A 17191-nucleotide genomic window follows, 5' to 3' on the forward strand; every position below is an offset into this window, starting at 1 on the left:
TAAAGACATGTCATTAAAGCATCATTCATCTTAATTATTTGGCACTCCTTAAATTTATGCTCAAGGTGAGTGTTTCATAGACCTCACCCCAATCCCAGGCCTGGAGTGAACTGAAATAATTTTTCTGAACATAGTTACATGGGCAACCTGGGTGGTTCAGTGGGTTAAAGCCTCCGCCTTCAGCTCAGGTCATGATCTCAGGGTCCTGGGATTGAGCCCCACATCGGGTTCTCTGTTGAGCAGGGAGCCTGCTTCCTCCTCTCCCTCTGCCTGCCTTTCTGCCTACTTGTGATCTCTGTCAAGTAAATAAATAAAAATCTTAAGAAAATATAAAAATAAAATAAAAATAAACATAGTTACATGACTGAATATTAATATTATTTTAAAGAGATTCAATCATTATCAAATTAAGTATTAAATTAGTGTTAAATATTAACAACAGCCCCCGTATTACATTACCAAATATTGGGAAGCTTATCAGAGAAACAGGAAATTAAGTTTTCATCACTAAAGGAGAGAGTCAAAAAAAAGGGTCATCTACCCAGGGGTGCCTGGGTAGCTCAGTGGGTTAAGCCTCTGCCTTCGGCTCAGGTCATGGTCTCAGGGTCCTGGGATTGAGCCCCGCATCAGGCTCTCTGCTTGGCAGGGAGCCTGCTTCCCTTCTCTCTCTTTCTGCTTCTCTGCCTACTTCTGATCCCTCTCTCTCTGTGTCAAATAAATAAAATCTTTAAAAAAGAAGAAGAAGAGGAAGGGTCATTCTTGAGTTTAATGATTAGAAAAATATAGGTTAGGCCTATGTTTACTGTAGCATTATTTACAATAGCCAAATTATGGAAGTAGCCCAAGTGCCCATCTATAGATGAATGGATAAAGATAATACACATACACACACACACACAAATATTAGTCATGAAAGAACGAAATCTTAACATTTGCAACAACATGGATGGAGCTAGACAGTATTATGCTAAGCAAAATAAGTCAGTCAGAGAAAGACAAATACATATGATTTCATTCACATGTAGAATTTAAGAAACAATTTAAGAAAACAAGCAAAGAAATAAAAGAAAATACAGGTTAAAGAATGCTTATGAAAAACAATGTTGGGGTGTCCAGGTGGGTCAGTCAGTTATGCATTTGACATTTTTTTTTTTTAAAGATTTCATCTATTCATTTGACAGACAGAGATCACAAGTATGCAGAGAGGCAGGCAGAGAGAGAGGAGGAAGCAGGCTCCCTGCCCAGCAGAGAGCCCGATGCGGGGCTCGATCCCAGGAACCTGGGATCACGACCTGAGCCGAAAGCAGAGGCCTTAACCCACTGAGCCACCCAGGTGCCCCTGCATTTGACTTTTGGTTTTGTCTTGGGTCATGACATTAGGGTCATGGGATCAAGCCCCAAGTTGGGCTCTGTGCTGAGCCCTGTGCTGAGTCTACCTGTCTCTCTCCCTCTCCTTCTCCAGCTCGCATGCACTTTCTCTCCAAAATAAATAAATAAATAAGAGCCTAAAAGAAAACAAAACAAAACAAAAAACCCCAAAAAACCAGGGTCAGCTGGGTGGCTCCATTGGCTAAGCCTCTGCCTTCAGCTCAGGTCATGATCTCAGGGTCCTGGGATGGAGTCCCACATCAGGCTCCCTGCTCACTGGGGAGCCTGATCTTTCTTTCCTCCCCCACTTGTGCTCTCTCTCACTATCTCTGTTGCTATCTGTGTGTCTGTCTCTCGCTCCCAAATAAATTAATTAATTAAAACTGAAACTTAAAAAAAAATTTTTTTCAAAACCACAACTGCTACTAGAATTTATATGCCTATTGTTCCCAAAACACTAAAGATGATGAGCCAAGGAAGTACAACCTATGCAGCAAAATAAAGAGAAAACAAGAAATGCCACATGGAAGCAGAAAAACAAAAGGCATCAAGGACCCTGCCAAGGAAACAAATCGCAGTTTAAAGAAATAAAGAAATGGACTGCATTACCCCATTGAAAGGCAGGCGCTCAAGATGGCGTCCTAAAACGAACGCCAAGTCTAGACCATACATCCCTAATTCTAAGACACACCCATTTCACAAACACTCCTAAATAAGTTTATCCTACAGTCCGATTTCAGTGGCAGCTGTCCTTTCTCATCGGCACAGAGGACGATGGTGTGTTTTATTGCTGGTGGCGTCTGACAGTTAAGGAAACGTGCTCCACCTACAGAAAGTGACTCCAGTAGGAAGATGGTCAAAGACAGACCGGGACGTCCAAAGGCAAGGACAACTGGGAACAGCTATGAACTGTCAACTCAAGTAGCCAGAGATCCACCCTCTGTCTTTCCCTCTAGAAACACTCTAACGCTCATGAGCAGGGAGACTATGGAAGATGACAGAACAGAAGAGAACAGGAAGGCAGAGGCTGGTCCCCCAAACTGCAAATCCAGTCCTTACGAGAGGCATTTTACACACACCTGTAAGTCCTCACATGACACACCGGCGTCCACAGGACAACACAGGGAGGAAGGAAAGCAACTACAAGTGATTTAGTTCCCCCGAACCAACTAGAAGCAGAAAGAAAGCAACAGGAGACTTAACTGTGGGCATTAAGGCTGGACTGTGGAGCTATTTTCATATGTCCTTGGCCATGAGCCTTGCTTGGAGTGTTGAGAGCTGCAGTCCCCAGGTTGGGGCTAAGATGCCTCTGCCCAGAGGCCAGTGACAGGTGACAGCACCTGTCCCTCATCCTACGACACAGTGACTTCATGCTTCCTATGCTCAGTAAACCTACATTTTCCAAAACAGAGTAAAATGGATATTTACAAACCTGAAGACAGCAGAGGACACATTGACAATAGAAAGCTATGATATTAATATCTAACCGCTTTCTTCAGGGAGAATGTGCCACTCAAAATCTCCGTCTGGATAGTTCTAACAACAACAATGACAAAATCCACCCATCTGGAACCGTCTACAACGCTAGTTTTTCTTTTTTCCCCAATAGGTTATTTACTGGCAGAATCATCATGTTTCCATCTTGGCTTTTAACCACAAAATGAGGGAAGGAGACTTCTGTGGGGTACATTCTCACCAGAAGCAGAAGGTGTCTGGAAAGAAGGTGTAAAAGACGGAGATAACAAAGTGGAAAGAGAGGAACACCGGCAGTCTGAAGACGTCTCTGGAAAAAAGAGAAGAATAGCAGAAGGAAGAAGGCCCCCCAGCCAGAGAGGCCACAAAGGCCTTATGAGAGGCTCACCTATTTACCCTTTTTTGCCAAACTGCCAAATGGAAAGGTCAAAGCAACTGGCTTCTAACTGACAAGCCCCACAAAACTTTTAAGAGAATGAAAAAGTTATTGGAAGGACAAGTTAAGAAAAGGATGTTGAACTCTGCTCTGGTTCTCCTCTCCTCAGTGACACCTCTCTTGATCACTTGTCCTGATTTATGTCCAAGGGCACGTGGGTCACCTGCTGCAATTTCCCAAGGCTCTGCTGTCACTTGCTCTGGCAGCTCTGACTCCAGCATGTTTTTCCCAGCATGCCTTGCACCGACCATGCTGTCAGCATCCAGCTCTTACCTGGCTCTAGAATGTATTGTCTGGTTACAGGTGTCTGCTCTGACTCCTGAACCACGCTCCCTTGATCAAGACCTGCAAGCAAGGAATTAACCAGAAGCAATGCCAACAGGGGACTCTACATCCCAAACCAGTCCAAAGGTCCAGCTTCTCGCCCACACTGGCAACCCATCCAAAGCCCATACCCCCAAGCAGCTCGGCTTTTTCCAAATGTGAGTGAAGTCCTGCCCACCTTTCCAAGTAGAGTCAGAGGGACACACCTCTAGACTAGGGAGAACGGATGCCAACCTACCCATCCCCATCAATCATTTGCCTCCACCAAGCTATTCAAGTAGATTTACTAGTCTCCAAGACCAGAACTAGAGGAGCCCCGGCCAAGAGGGCAAGTTATTTGATTAATCTAAAATACAAATGTCTCCATAAACAGAAATTAAAGGAAACATTTAAGGCCACTATATCTTAGAGATAAGATCAGAGACGGGCCTAGGAGCCCCAAATGCATAAATAGTAGGCAGAGGAATACTGTAGCATTTTTGAATTTCAGTTCAGTCGCTCGAGAGCTTGAGATGAAATGAGCGTTAAGGAGCAACGTTTACAGATAAAGGCTCCAAAGCCAACACGTTCCCTGCAAGATACGGTGAAATGCTACAGAAGATGAAATGCTACAAGCCCACAAATTAATTTTTGATTCAGAAAAGGGGCAGAAGAAATACAAGAGTGTGAGGGTCAGAAAGCAAAGAGGACAGAATCAAAAACAGTGCATGTGGATATTTGGTGCGCTGCGGGCAATCTTGTGTCTTCCTGCCCATCGAACATTTAAAGGAAAACCTGATACAGTGGCACTTTAATGAGATTTTGATTCCCATCAACCCAGGCTGGCACTCCTTAGATATAAACATTAGATTTTTATCCATGGGAGTCAGGTTATTGTAACTATTACTGAGTTCAAGAACCCCGAGATTCTAAGGAAAGGTATCTTGTGGTGACACTCCCCGGTTGCCACATTTTCCTCTTCCACTAGCTGGAGATTCTGGAATTTCATTTTAATGGCAGCCAAGTATGATGTTTTGGATGCAGGAAGTAATTGAATGCTTCCCCCAATGTGTGCCATAGATTGAAAAGAACCAGCACAATGTTTTAAAACTTAAGGGGCTATTATATGTAATTTTTAAGAGGGTTAAAAGTTAAAAGAAGACAAAACAGAAGAACCTTCATGATGCTTCATGCTCCCCCATCCTCCATCCCTCAGTCAAGTTCCTTGATAAAAATGGCTAAAGTAGGGGATGGGGTTGGGGAGTGGGTGATGTAGGTGAAGGGGATTAAGAGGTATCAATTTTCAGTTATAAAATAAATAAATCATAGGGATGAAAATTATAGCACAGGGAATACAGTTAATAATATCACGATACACTTGGGGCACCTGGGTGGCTCAGTGGGTTAAAGCCTCTACCTTCGGCTCAGGTCATGATCTCAGGGTCATGGGATCAAGCCCCACATCAGGCTCTCTGCTCGGCAGGGAGCCTGCTTCCTCCTCTCTCTGTCTCTGCCTACTTGTGATTTCTGTCAGATAAATAAATAAAATCTTTAAAAATAATAATAATAATAATACCATAATATACTTAAGGGCATCTAGGTGACTCAGTTGGTTGAGCTTCTGACTGTTGATTTTGGCTCAGGTCATGATCTTGGGGTCATGAAATCAAGCCCCCTCGCATCTCATCCAAATGATGGGCATAATATTATCTAGTCTGTAAAGATTTCAGAAAAGGGGCAGCAAAGGCCATACTCTGGCAGGACTGGAGCTCAGTAAATGAGGGTGAAAGTAGCCTGAAAGTAGGACAAGAAGACACTTCTCTGGAAAACCAACATCTCTCTTAACCTCAACACAACAAAAGGGCAAAGAGGACTTGAGAAAAGCATGAAATACAGACTGTCACTCATAAGCCAGTTTTTCTTTCATCATCTAAGTTGTCTCATTTCCTGATTACATGTATACCGGGCAACAAAGCTCAAAGAGGCTTCTGTTGGTCTCTTCATTCCAATACTTTGTAATGACATTCAACGTGACCAACCTTGAGCTATGACATTCATCCTCATCCCTGAATTTAATCTTCCCTAGTATCTTTGTATCTACTTATTGATTAAGTCTTCCTCCAAAAGGATTTAGGCCTCTTGAGGAAGAGTGTTATTATCTCTAGCTTCTTGACAAAGAGCTAGAAATGCTTCTGGTAGGTATCAGAGAGGAAGGCTCACACAGGTCCAGGAGGAGGCATACGGGAGCCTGCTCCCTGAGCAACTGTGGGCAGGGCCAGGCACAGGAAACAATATGGTTGTCCTTCCTCAGCGTGTGGGGTGCATGATGGTGGACACCCATCGAGGTGCAGTTAGCAAAATGGATGGTATAGCAACATATCTCAGAAACACAGCACGGAGTGCCAAGTCACAAATGGAATGACATACAGAACAGGATGCCAGCCAGCCTGAAAGCAGTTCCAAAGTATTCCTGTAAACACATTAGTTAAATCTTTCGTGGGATGTTGTAGTTCTAATTGGCCAAAGCAAAAGAGAGCCCAAACTGGGTCAAGAAGGAGAGAGGGACAAATGAAGAAACAGATGGAATAAATGGTCAGACAGGTAGAAGGTGGATATAGTGGATTTGAAGGAGGAAGGCCACAGGGGAGACACACACAGACACGCATCGCCCGGAGGTCACATCATCGGCACACTCGCCCACGTGGAGGTCTTACCTGAGGCCCCCGGCTTGTGGCTGGGCTGGCCCACCTGCTGCACACTCTGCTGGAGCAAGTGGAGGCACTCCCCAAGGCAGCTGAGGGTGGCGGCAGAGGTAGCTTTCAGGAGCAGCAGATCCTGGTCCAAGGCAGTGAGGGGGCCAGAGCCTGGCAGAGACTCGATGGCGTGCACGAGGTTCTTTTGCTGTCCTTCCACCTGGTTCATCATCTACAAAATGGGAAGACGGCAAAGAGGTGAGAGAGGACAGTCCTCCTTTCAGGAGGCTGGGGAGCAGCTCTTGACACCCAGGGGGCGGGACGAGAGAGGTAAGAGGGGAGATGAAGCATCACCCCCAGACTGCGGGTGGCGTGACAGTCTACTCAGAGGGTGCTCAGTACACGTTAGTATTTTGACCACACGGGCCTGGGTGAAATCTCAGTAAATCTCTTCGACGGCATACAGCTGCAGCTCTGATCCCAAGAGCTCTAGAGCTAAAAGAGTTCATTAGGGCCATCCTCATGTATGTTACTGATCTTCAGAGGGCAAGTCAGTGATAAATACGGTAAAGGTAGAAGTCTTGGGGCACCTGAGTGGCTCAATCACTAAGCGTCTGCCTTTGACTCAGGTCATGACCTCAGGGACCTGGGATTGAGTTCCCCGTATCGGGCTCCCTGCTTGGCAGGAAGGAAGACTGCTTCTCCCTCTCCCACTCCCCCTGCTTGTATTCCCTCTCTCACTGTCTCTTGTCAAATATATAAAGTCTTTAAAAAAATAAAAAATAAAGGTAGAAGTCTTTGTGGGACGTCATTAAGGTTCTTTCACTCCAACAGATTATCGGAGACAGTGGATGAACTGTGGCTTGGCCTCAAAGCAAGACCAACTCCCTACTTTTCCTCCAGCCCCAACGCCTATCTGCTTGGCAGTCTTTTTGAAGCTCAAGAAACAGAAGCGAAATTTTGGGCTGGCATTTGCATGAGTGAGATCACAGTGAAGCCAGCCACAGATCATTCCACCCCAAAAATGCTAAATCGGATGTGACTTTCACACCGTGTAAGATGCCAGGAGGAAGTGAAAACCCAGAAACCCTAGGGCTTCTGCCAGCCCTATCCTGCAGCTGAAACTTTGATGGCCCCAAAGAACCATATTTTGTGGCCTGTACTCAATCCACAAGCTCAGATAAGCCACAGTCTACTTGCATCTTTGAATGGACAAATCAAGCAGAAAGGAAGTCAAGACCTAGAAAAGAAGTTGATAGGTTAGCTTGTGAGTTTCATCTCCCTTGTGTTCCACAACTTTCCAAAAAAGACGAAGCACATAAAGTGCATGCCCAGCAAATAAACAGTCGCTCCAGGAAAGGGAAGGGGGCAAAGTGACTCGCCGAGGTCCCAGGGCTGCTCTGCATCAGAGGTGGCAGCCAAAATCTGGTTTCTAGACTCTGGTCCGCTGTTCTTTCAGCTCCCCACCCAAAAGCCATCTTCAATGTGAGCCCCTAACTCTGCCTTTGTTGCCATCTACCCCAGAAGATCCTGGTTCCCCTCATGATGTCACCAGGTGGGGAGAAGCAATAATTCCGTAAGGAACCCCTGGAACTGGACCACAAATCTCATTCCATGCTCAGCCTTATTTTTCTATTTCCTCTTTGAAAACAGACACCTGCTGTTTCCTATCATTCTGTGTCATTGGCTTTTATTTAAAAAAAAAAAAAAAAGCTCATCCATTGTAATCCTTTATATCGAAATAGGTGCCATTACTTCAAAAAGATAACAGTTTTTGAATCACAGGTAAGCCAACTGCACCAACCTGGCTTGGACTCGTCACCTCATTGTGCACACCAATCCTCTGGCCATGCAAATTATTTTTTGCAGATTACAAAGGTTATGCCTGGTGCTCTGGTTCTTAAAAAAAAAAAATAGGGGTGCCTGGGTGGCTCAGTGGGTTAAGTAAGGGCTCTGCCTTTGGCCCAGGTCATGATCCCAGGGTCCTGGGATCAAGCCCCACATCAGGCTCTCTGCTCAGCAGGAAGCCTGTTTCCTCCTCCTCCTCCTCTCTCTCTCTCTCTGACTGCCTCTCTGCCTACTTGTGATCTCTGTCTGTCAAATAAATAAATAAATCTTTTTAAAAAAAGGGGGGGGAAACAAGAGGGGCTAAGTTAAGTATTCACTTCTGCCTTCAGATCTTTGCTTAAAAGCCATCTTCTCTGCAAAGTTTCCTAAGCCACATCATTTAGAAATGTATTTCCAAGGGCACCTGGCTACCTCAGTTGGACCCTTGGATCTCGGGTTGGGAAGGGGGGAGTTTGAGCCCCACCTTGGGTGTAGAGATTACATAAAAATAAATCCTTAAAAAAAACACTGTATCTCCAGTCCAACCCTTGGCACCCCCCCATCCTCCTTACTAATTTTTCTCCATAGCACTTACCACCTTCCAACCTAACTGGTCATTTGCTTACTGTGTTCATTTGCACTAGTCATCATTATCTGTGCTGTTCACTGATCTATCCCAAGTACACCAAAATATCTGTGACGTGAATAAATGAATCCCCCGTCTCACTCTTCTCTGAGGTACAAAGGAACTGATTTTTGACACCAAGTCTACAGACATCATTATACTCAATTAACATAATAGGGCTGAAGATTTAGTAAAGGATAATACCTCCATTATGAGTCTAGGTTTACCAAGAATTACTCCAACTGGTTAAATTTAACTTGACACCAGACAAAATGTTTATGTGTTCTTTGACAGTTCTATATATAGAACTAACAGAGAGAAGTGGATTTTGAGCTATTTGTCATAGTCAACATTTCTGTAAATTCCCACCATAAAATCTTGTCTTAGAAACATGAGGTGTTGAAAGGGAAGAAGAAAACGTAATGAAGAAAACATGTAATACATTGTTCTTGACTATTACGGATGATACGCAATGCTTAAAAGATGAGTAAAATCAAACCATTAAGCATATGGGATACACTTCTTTTTAATCAATAGAAAGAACTATATTCCAATGATATAGTATAGAATACTTGTTATTTCGCAAGCATAAAATATTACATATAAATTACTTGTTATATACTTGTCATGTTGTAAGCATAAATTATTACATATAAATTGCATAAAATTACATAAAATATTACATATTGCATGTGTAAGAACTGACTTACAGAATTTTCTACATCATTACAGCAGAGACACATGCCCAGACATGGAATCCACATATCTCCTCTCTAGAAAGTATTCAATGTAATTGAGAGCCTCTTGCTAGTGCCCGAGACAGGACAGCCTGCTTGTTTGTGTGTGTGTGGGGGGGGGGTCATCTGAACCAGCAATGGGGGAGACTTGACAGTTACAATGATTTCACACTGAGCAGTGGCAGGGGGTATGGGGATGCTTAATACCTTACAGGCCAGAGTACAGTCCTCCTAAAACATGTTCTGCCTTGCTCAAAAAGCCATTGAGAAACTCTGTGCTAGAGTTTTATCAATAACCAAGAACCCAATGGATTCCAACATCTTTCTGGGTAAACTGAGTCTAGCACAGTGCTTGACACACAGCAGACATTCCCTAAAGATTCGTTTTCTCCCCCTTTTCCATGTGACACGAAACCAACCCAATCCTTTAATGAGACCACTGATGTCATCTTTACTTCGTGTTAATTCCATCAGGCTCCACAAGAAATTGAAGGAACCCGCAAAGAGACAGGATTCCTAGCCTTGGAGCTGTGTATCATAGTCATTACTGCTCTAACATTTCTGAGACTGAGAGGCACTGAGGAAGAGTCTTCGTCAGACTTTGGAAGAACATGTTTTAGCTTCTTCCACAACTAATTTAATTAAAAGCACCTATGAGAAGATGGATATGGCACTGAAAAGCTGTATGCAACAATACTGATGGCAAATGCTTAAAGCATCCCCTCTCCCTTTTAAGGTTCTTTTTTTTTTTAAAGTGGGCTCCATGCCCAGTGTGGAGCCCAACGTGGAGCCCAAGGTGGGGCTTGAACTCATGACCCTGGGATCAAGACCTGAGCTGAGATCAAGAGTTGGATGCTTAACCCAATCAGCTACCCAGGTAGGTACCCGGCTTCGAGGTTCGCATGGACTTATCAGCAGAAGAGCAAAGCACAGGCATCGATGAGTAGGTTTGCCTACTGCAACCAGTTTTTGAAAAAGTTGAAACCACTTACTTTAATTATGTAAGTTCCACATCCAAGCCCTTAACACTTTTTTCTGAAGCACATCCACATCAATTGTTTATGGTTTTTAAGAACAAAGTGCCCACATTTCATCTCTTCCTGGCGTTCCAGAATCAGGGATATCACCATCTTATATAGCACAGGTACAAAATGGGACCCCAAATGAAATTTCAGATATCCACCCCTGAAAATGTCAACTCTGAGGTTATAAAATCAACCATATGTAGGTCACATCGAACTTCAGAGATAAGCAAATGTCATGGAGGAAAAAAAATCCTATGGTCCATTTTTTCATAGTACAAATAATGAATGGTGTACGTACTACAAAATCAAAGGAGAGAATGCTAATAAAATCAGTGGCTGCAGATTTTATTGCTTTATTTCAATAAAGCTGTGTAAAAGGAGATTTCAAAAAGGAGTAAGCAAGGCTAGCTAAGAAAGTCTCTTTAAAATGGGCTCAGGAGGGGCGCCTGGGTGGCTCAGTGGGTTAAAGCCTCTGCCTTCAGCTCAGGTCATGATTCCAGGGTCCTGGGGTTGAGCCCCGCATTGGGCTTTCTGCTCATCAGGGAGCCTGCTTCCCCCTCCCCTCTCTCTCTCTCTCTGCCTGCCTCTTTGCCCACTTGTAATCTCTGTCTGTCAAATAAATAAATAAAATCTTTAAAAAAAAAAATGGGCTCAGGAGGCTATCAGGGAGGAGGAATTGATGCGCATCCTAAGAACCGCGAACTTTTTGCCAGTTGCAAACCCTCAGCCTGGACTTAACGCCCTCCTCATGATGAGCCCTGAATCACTGGCTATCTCCACTTCAAAAAGAGTCAGTGGGATCTGACAAATTTCAACCCTCCATCTGCATGCTAACCCAACCAATTCTGGTTAACCTAGCTTCAATCCCTGTTTTGCATAGAGGACCTGAATGAGAACAGTACTCATTTTTCTGCCTTTGTAACTCCACCCCCTTTGTTCCCTTTGAAACAAGAGTCGGGTTTCTACATGAACTGTGTCTCCCGAATTGCAATTCTCATTGCCCAAATAAATACCCGTTGGCTTACCTTTTGAATGAATTCTTTCTTTCTTCTTTTTTTTTTTAAAGATTTTATTTATTTATTTGTAAGAGAGAGAGAGTGAGAGCGAGCACAGGCAGACAGAGTGGAAGGCAGAGTCAGAGGGAGAAGCAGGCTCCCTGCGGAGCAAGGAGCCCGATGTGGGACTCGATCCTAGGACACTGGGATCATGACCTGAGCCGAAGGCAGCTGCTTAAGCAACTGAGCCACCCAGGCGTCCCTTGAATGAATTCTTTCTTGGTCAACAGCTGAAACCACGATAAAGAGGCTAAAACGTAACGTGATCCAGCTCAAAAAGCTCAGATCCAGCTGAAGAGAGACCTGAAGGGGAAAGCAGGGGCCCAGGGGCTTCCAGAGTCTGACTGTTTCAGACTTCTCAGAACTGCAACCTTGGAGCAGGTTTTGAGAGATGCCTGAAAGGTCGAGTCCCATGGTCAAATATCCATGAACACCAGTTCATCCACTGGTAATCAAAGGATCAGCATCAGGCACCTTGAGATAAAGACTCCTTATCCTCAAGTTACCAGGGCTGCTTGCTCAGTTGGCGGACCCTCCTGGGTTCACAGATTTCCGTCACCTTCAGTAACTCAATCTGTGAGGCTTGGAGGAAGACCAAGCAATGTGATGCCAGTGTCAAGGTGGCCTTGGTTTAGCATTTATTCTCTACCTGGTGGATTTCAGAAGCCATTTTTAAGTCTCCCTCTGGGTCAGGGGTCAGTCCTTGGCTGACTTTAGGCAGTTGATTTAGCCAAAGTCCTCAGCTAGGCTTGAAAGCCATGCTTCAGGGACCTTTAGAAGCAACACACACACACACACACACACACACACACACAGAGCTTACTGCCTCCCTTAACACATATTTACTATTCCACCCCCCTCATTAGCATTACTTTAATATTCCAAGAAACTGCCACCCCCAAAATGGTATGACAGCTCATTAGAGAAACTTCCTAAAATTTCCATCAACTCTGTAATGGAAACCATCAACAGTTTGTATCTTAAAATCCTTTGAATGCCTTGCCTCAAAATCCTTGCCTAGCTGTTTAGACCAATCCTGAACTGTTGGATCTTAATGTGTACCTAATCCTAATCAATCAAGCTCTGGTATTACAAACCAAACTTCGAATTCTCAAATTCAGACCTTGCTTTCCCTACTCGGAGACACGGACAATCCCCTGTGGATGTGCTGTCCTCCCTCCCAGTGGTAAATAATAAAGCCATTTTGCCGGATCAACAGACTACATTGCTGATACTTGCAGAGCTGGCATTCCAATCTCCAAAGACTTCCTCCAAATTCCCTAGTGTTGGAGCACAGTAGGTCTTGGCCTCTCACCTGAACGATTCCTTCTTCCTGCTGTACTCCCCAAGCTATGTCTCCTATTCTCTCCCAGCACAGAACCCACCTGGAATAATAACCTTTCTCTATACGTCCAAACACAGTCCTATGGGCTTCCCCCAATGCTCTCAAGTCTTATTATGTGAGCAGAGAAAGAAAACCCTAGCTAGTGGACAGACCTTACCAAATCTACATTTTCCAGTAGGGTTAAGAGAGCGGGCAGCAGCAATAAGAGACTAGATGAGTGGGAGGAAATGGGGTCCATCTCCAAAGGGCGGGGAGGCTGCTGGCTACATGATGAGATTACAAAGAAGAAAGTTTAAAAACACAGGATGAGAATGGAGAGACTGATATAAGGAAATTAATGCTCTAAACCAAAGGAAACAAAAAGGGGAGGGGGAGAGAATATCTCCAAAAAATTGGCCATTTTGTCTTTGATGGCCTTATTGCAGGGGTCAGCAAACCTCTATAAAAGGCCAGATGGTCGATATTTAAGGGGTTTGGAGCCATTGGGTCTCTGTGACAACCACTCAACTCTGTCACTAGAGCCTAAAAGCAGTCAGACCATGGGTACACAGATGAGGGTGACCAGTTGTTCCCCTAAAACTAACATCTGACCCCTCTCAATTTTGGCATCAGATAATTCTTTTTCTCATTCAAGTTGTGACTTGACTGGTTCTTGCTATGACGAGATTTTCTATGGTATCCCGGTCATTCTGGCTGTCACAGTGGGAGATTTTAGGTCTGACTGGGATTATTTTCTTAGCAGGCTACCGAGTTTACTATGTACAGCACACAGGCCCCTAGCCTAATTTTATGTCCTGTGGTTTCAATAACCATCTAACCTCAGAGCCTTCATGGTGCTATCTTGACCTGCTTGGTTTATCTCCTGTCTCAAGGGCCTCGACTGGTCCCCTCCAGGGCTGAGAGCACAGAAGAAGGTTCCCTACCCCTGGTGCCTCCAGGGGAGAGAGAATGTCTTTGGCTTTCTCCACAAGTGCTTGTCTTGGCAGGAAGCCCCCTTGCCCTCAGCTCTGGGTGGTGGAGGGGAGAATCTGGCCTGAAGTCATTGTTATGCCTGCGGCCAGAAAAGTCTGCCTTCTTTTCAAAGATATGTAAGTGCAGACATTCTATTTTTACGTCCAAGTTGAAGACTGCTTCATAAGCAGATCTAACTGGCCAAATGGAAGGTTAACATGCACTTCTTGGTAACACAAGCAACTCTTCCTTTTAGAAAATTGACAGGAGAGAAGCATTCATCATTTCTAGATTTCTGCCTACTTTCTAGATACACACCCACTTTACTTTGGGATTCCAGGTGTCATCACAGAGGCTGACCATCACGAAATAACGTAAGCCGTGGTTCCAGATTTCTCCATCCATCCCATTCCTGGGAGACAAGACAGGCTAACAGCATTTTTAAATTCAACACTTTGACACCTGGCCTTTATCATATGAGATGAGAGGGATAGGAACCAAAGACAAGAGTGGTTGAAAGACCAATCCAGAGATGAAGGTGACCCAAAGTCTGTTCTGGTCCCTCCATAGCCTCAGTAAACATGTGGCTGCTATCCAGAAGTTTCGGTGCTGTTCATAAATGAGCCCATGCTGACAAGAGCAGAAGGCAAAGGCAAAATTCTGAAATGTGCACACACACACTCAAACAAACAAACCACTTTCTGAAGATGTGTGGGAGGGAGGTCTACTTTTTTTTTTTTTTTTTTTCTTTTTAAAGAAGGGACAGGCAGAGGGAGAGAGAGAAAGAATCCTAAGCAGGCTCTATGCTCAGTGCAGAGCCTGACATGGGGCTCAATCCCACAACACAGAGATCATGACCTGAGCTGAAATCAAGAGTCAGACACTTAACTGACTGAGGCGCCCAGGCACCCCAAGTCTGCTCTATTTCTTAAAAACAGATTCCTTTCTGTCCTAGCATCACCTTTGGCTTTTCTACAATTATTTCCTCACCAGCCCCAATAATAACTCCATAGTGCACACACACGAAGTACAAATTTTATCCTGACCAGCTCCTAAAACCAAACCATGTTCAAGAAATAGGAGATAATAGCAACCACAGCCAAATAAATCTAGGGTCCCGTTGGTACCCCGCTTTCATTTACCCAGTGGGAAATCTCCAGAGAGGCCAGGTGTCCGGCTGAGGTCACCTGTCACAGCAGTCCCCACACTCCAGGGCCCTCTCCACCTGAAGACACGATCCTGTGTACTTCCTCCTCACCCTTTCTCAGATTCTGGAAGTAAAATAACTACCTCCTGCCTCAGAGAACAACTAGGACAAAGTTTCTTCCACGGTTTCTTCCTTGCCCCACCGTTTCTCACCACCTGGAAACAACTTGGGCTTTTTTGTTGTAGTTTTGCTTTGCTTTGCTTTCTGATTGCAAAAGGCTGGCTCACTCCATCAACCACCATCCCAACGAAATCAGTCAGTGAAAACAGTTACAGAGAAGGAAGTAAAAATTACCCGCAATCCCACTTCCTAGAAATAAATAAGCACTATTAACATTCTGGTATTATTCTGACTCTTCCAACTCATGTGTGCACCCACAAGTTATTTTATCTTAGAAGGATCATCCCTTACAAATAATTGTGTAAATTTTTGTCACTTGGAATGTATCACCTGTAATGCCTGGGACTGACTTCAAAGTAATCCAGTTTGGGGGGAGGGCAGGGAGTGGGGAGGAGTAACGATGAAATAGTATTGGCTTTGGGGGTGCTGAAACTATTGATGATGACAAGGAGATTCAATATTACCTTCTCTGATTTTTTTTTAAGTTTTTTTGTTTTTGCTTTTGTTGTTGTTGTTGTTGTTTTGACAGACAGAGATCACAAGTAGGCAGAGAGGCAGGAAAAGAGAGAAGAGGAAGCAGGCTCCCTGCTGAGCAGAGAGCCCGATGTGGGGCTCGTTCCCAGGACCCTTCGATCATGCCCCAAGCTGAAGGTAGAGGCTTTACCCCACTGAGTCACCTAGGCGCCCCTTCTCTGATGTTTTATGTTTGAGATTTCTTCTATTGTTATTTTTTTTAAATAAGGGGAAAATACATTGCTATGGGTTGAACTGTGTCTCTCCCCACTCCAAATCCCTACGTTGATATCTTAAACCCCAGTACATCAAATATGACCTTATTTGGAGACTGGCTCTTTACAGAGGAAATTCAAGTTAAAATGAGGTCATCAGAGGGAACTGTAATCTAGTATGACTGGTATCTTCATAAAAAGGGGAAATTTGGACCCAGACATACCTAGAGGGCAGATCAGCCCTCTCTAAACCAAGGAGACAAACCGGTGCAGACCCTTCCCTCCCAGACCTCAGCAGAAACCAATCCTGCCAAGTGCCTTGATTTTGAACTTCTAGTTTCCAGAACCATGAGACAATAAATTTCTGTTGTTTAAGCCCACTGGGTTTGTGGTACTTTACTAGTGGAGCCCTGGAAAACTAATATACACACCACAGATACCTTTCCACATCAGTAACGACAGACATTTTAATGGCTGCTTTGTATAAGACTTTTAACTCCCAGCAAAGTAGACCCTGGCTTTAGAGCCAAAGTTCCGTTGATGCAAACCCTCCAACACTTGTTCACATGTAATTCCTGCTACAGGAAAAACTGAGGTGGAGAAAGGATTTTCAGTATTATGTAACAAAATATGCCTACGCAAAGGTTAAAAGCTATTCTTTTTCTTAACTCCGGTGTCAGTGCCGAATGTTAGCATGTTGGTAATGAGGGGCACACGTGATACAAGAGGAATCCTCTCACATCTTCTTCCCGAAGAGCACATGCTACAGGCCACAGAAGGATCTGGGGTAGAAGGGGAGGCATCAGAAAATAATCTGTCTTAATGACTACTCATTTATCTGCACCCTCCGCCTCCCACACACAAAGCCACAGAGAAGAACCAGGTGCCGAGCCCAGAGGAAGGCGCCCTCACTCTCCCTGGAGACAAGGTTGGCTTCCATGGCACAACACTCAACAACAGGGCTCCTGACTAGCCCTGCCCACAGCAGGCGACTGACTCCCAACTCTGTCCACTTTGTTTTCTCTGAAAACATCTTTCCTCCCTTTTTTTCCTTGTATGGAAATGATGCTTACCACAGAAAAAAAAATAATCAAAAAAACCAATACCATAAAACATCCCAAACCACAGAAAACATATGTTCAAATCGTGGCACAAATACTTACATCATTTTTATGCATGCATACGTGAATTTTACTTTTTATGAGAATAGTTGCACATCCTAATACTGTCTGTAACCCTTTTTATTCCATATACCATGTCAATACATTTTTTTCAGGATTTTATTTATTTGACAGAGA

General features: G+C 44.2%; 1 protein-coding gene across 4 annotated transcripts in view; it reads right to left on the minus strand.

The window, feature by feature from the left end:
* OSBPL10 (oxysterol binding protein like 10) overlaps positions 1 to 17191 on the minus strand; it is a 318653-nt gene that overhangs the window by 77655 nt on the left and 223807 nt on the right. For 2 of the 4 annotated variants that reach the window (XM_045089004.1, XM_045089002.1), the window contains 2 exons: positions 6295 to 6505; positions 3551 to 3622 (listed from right to left, as the gene is read on the minus strand). In XM_045089004.1, coding sequence (XP_044944939.1) covers positions 3551 to 3622; positions 6295 to 6505 — 283 coding nt within the window. The remainder of the gene's footprint in view (positions 1 to 3550; positions 3623 to 6294; positions 6506 to 17191) is intronic. The other 2 variants (XM_045089005.1, XM_045089003.1) reach the window with 1 other exon arrangement.

This window comes from Mustela putorius, unplaced genomic scaffold (genome assembly GCF_011764305.1).
Source record: "Mustela putorius furo isolate JIRA1106 unplaced genomic scaffold, ASM1176430v1.1 tig00003834_pilon_pilon_pilon, whole genome shotgun sequence".
In the NCBI taxonomy this organism is placed as follows: Eukaryota; Metazoa; Chordata; class Mammalia; order Carnivora; family Mustelidae; genus Mustela; species Mustela putorius.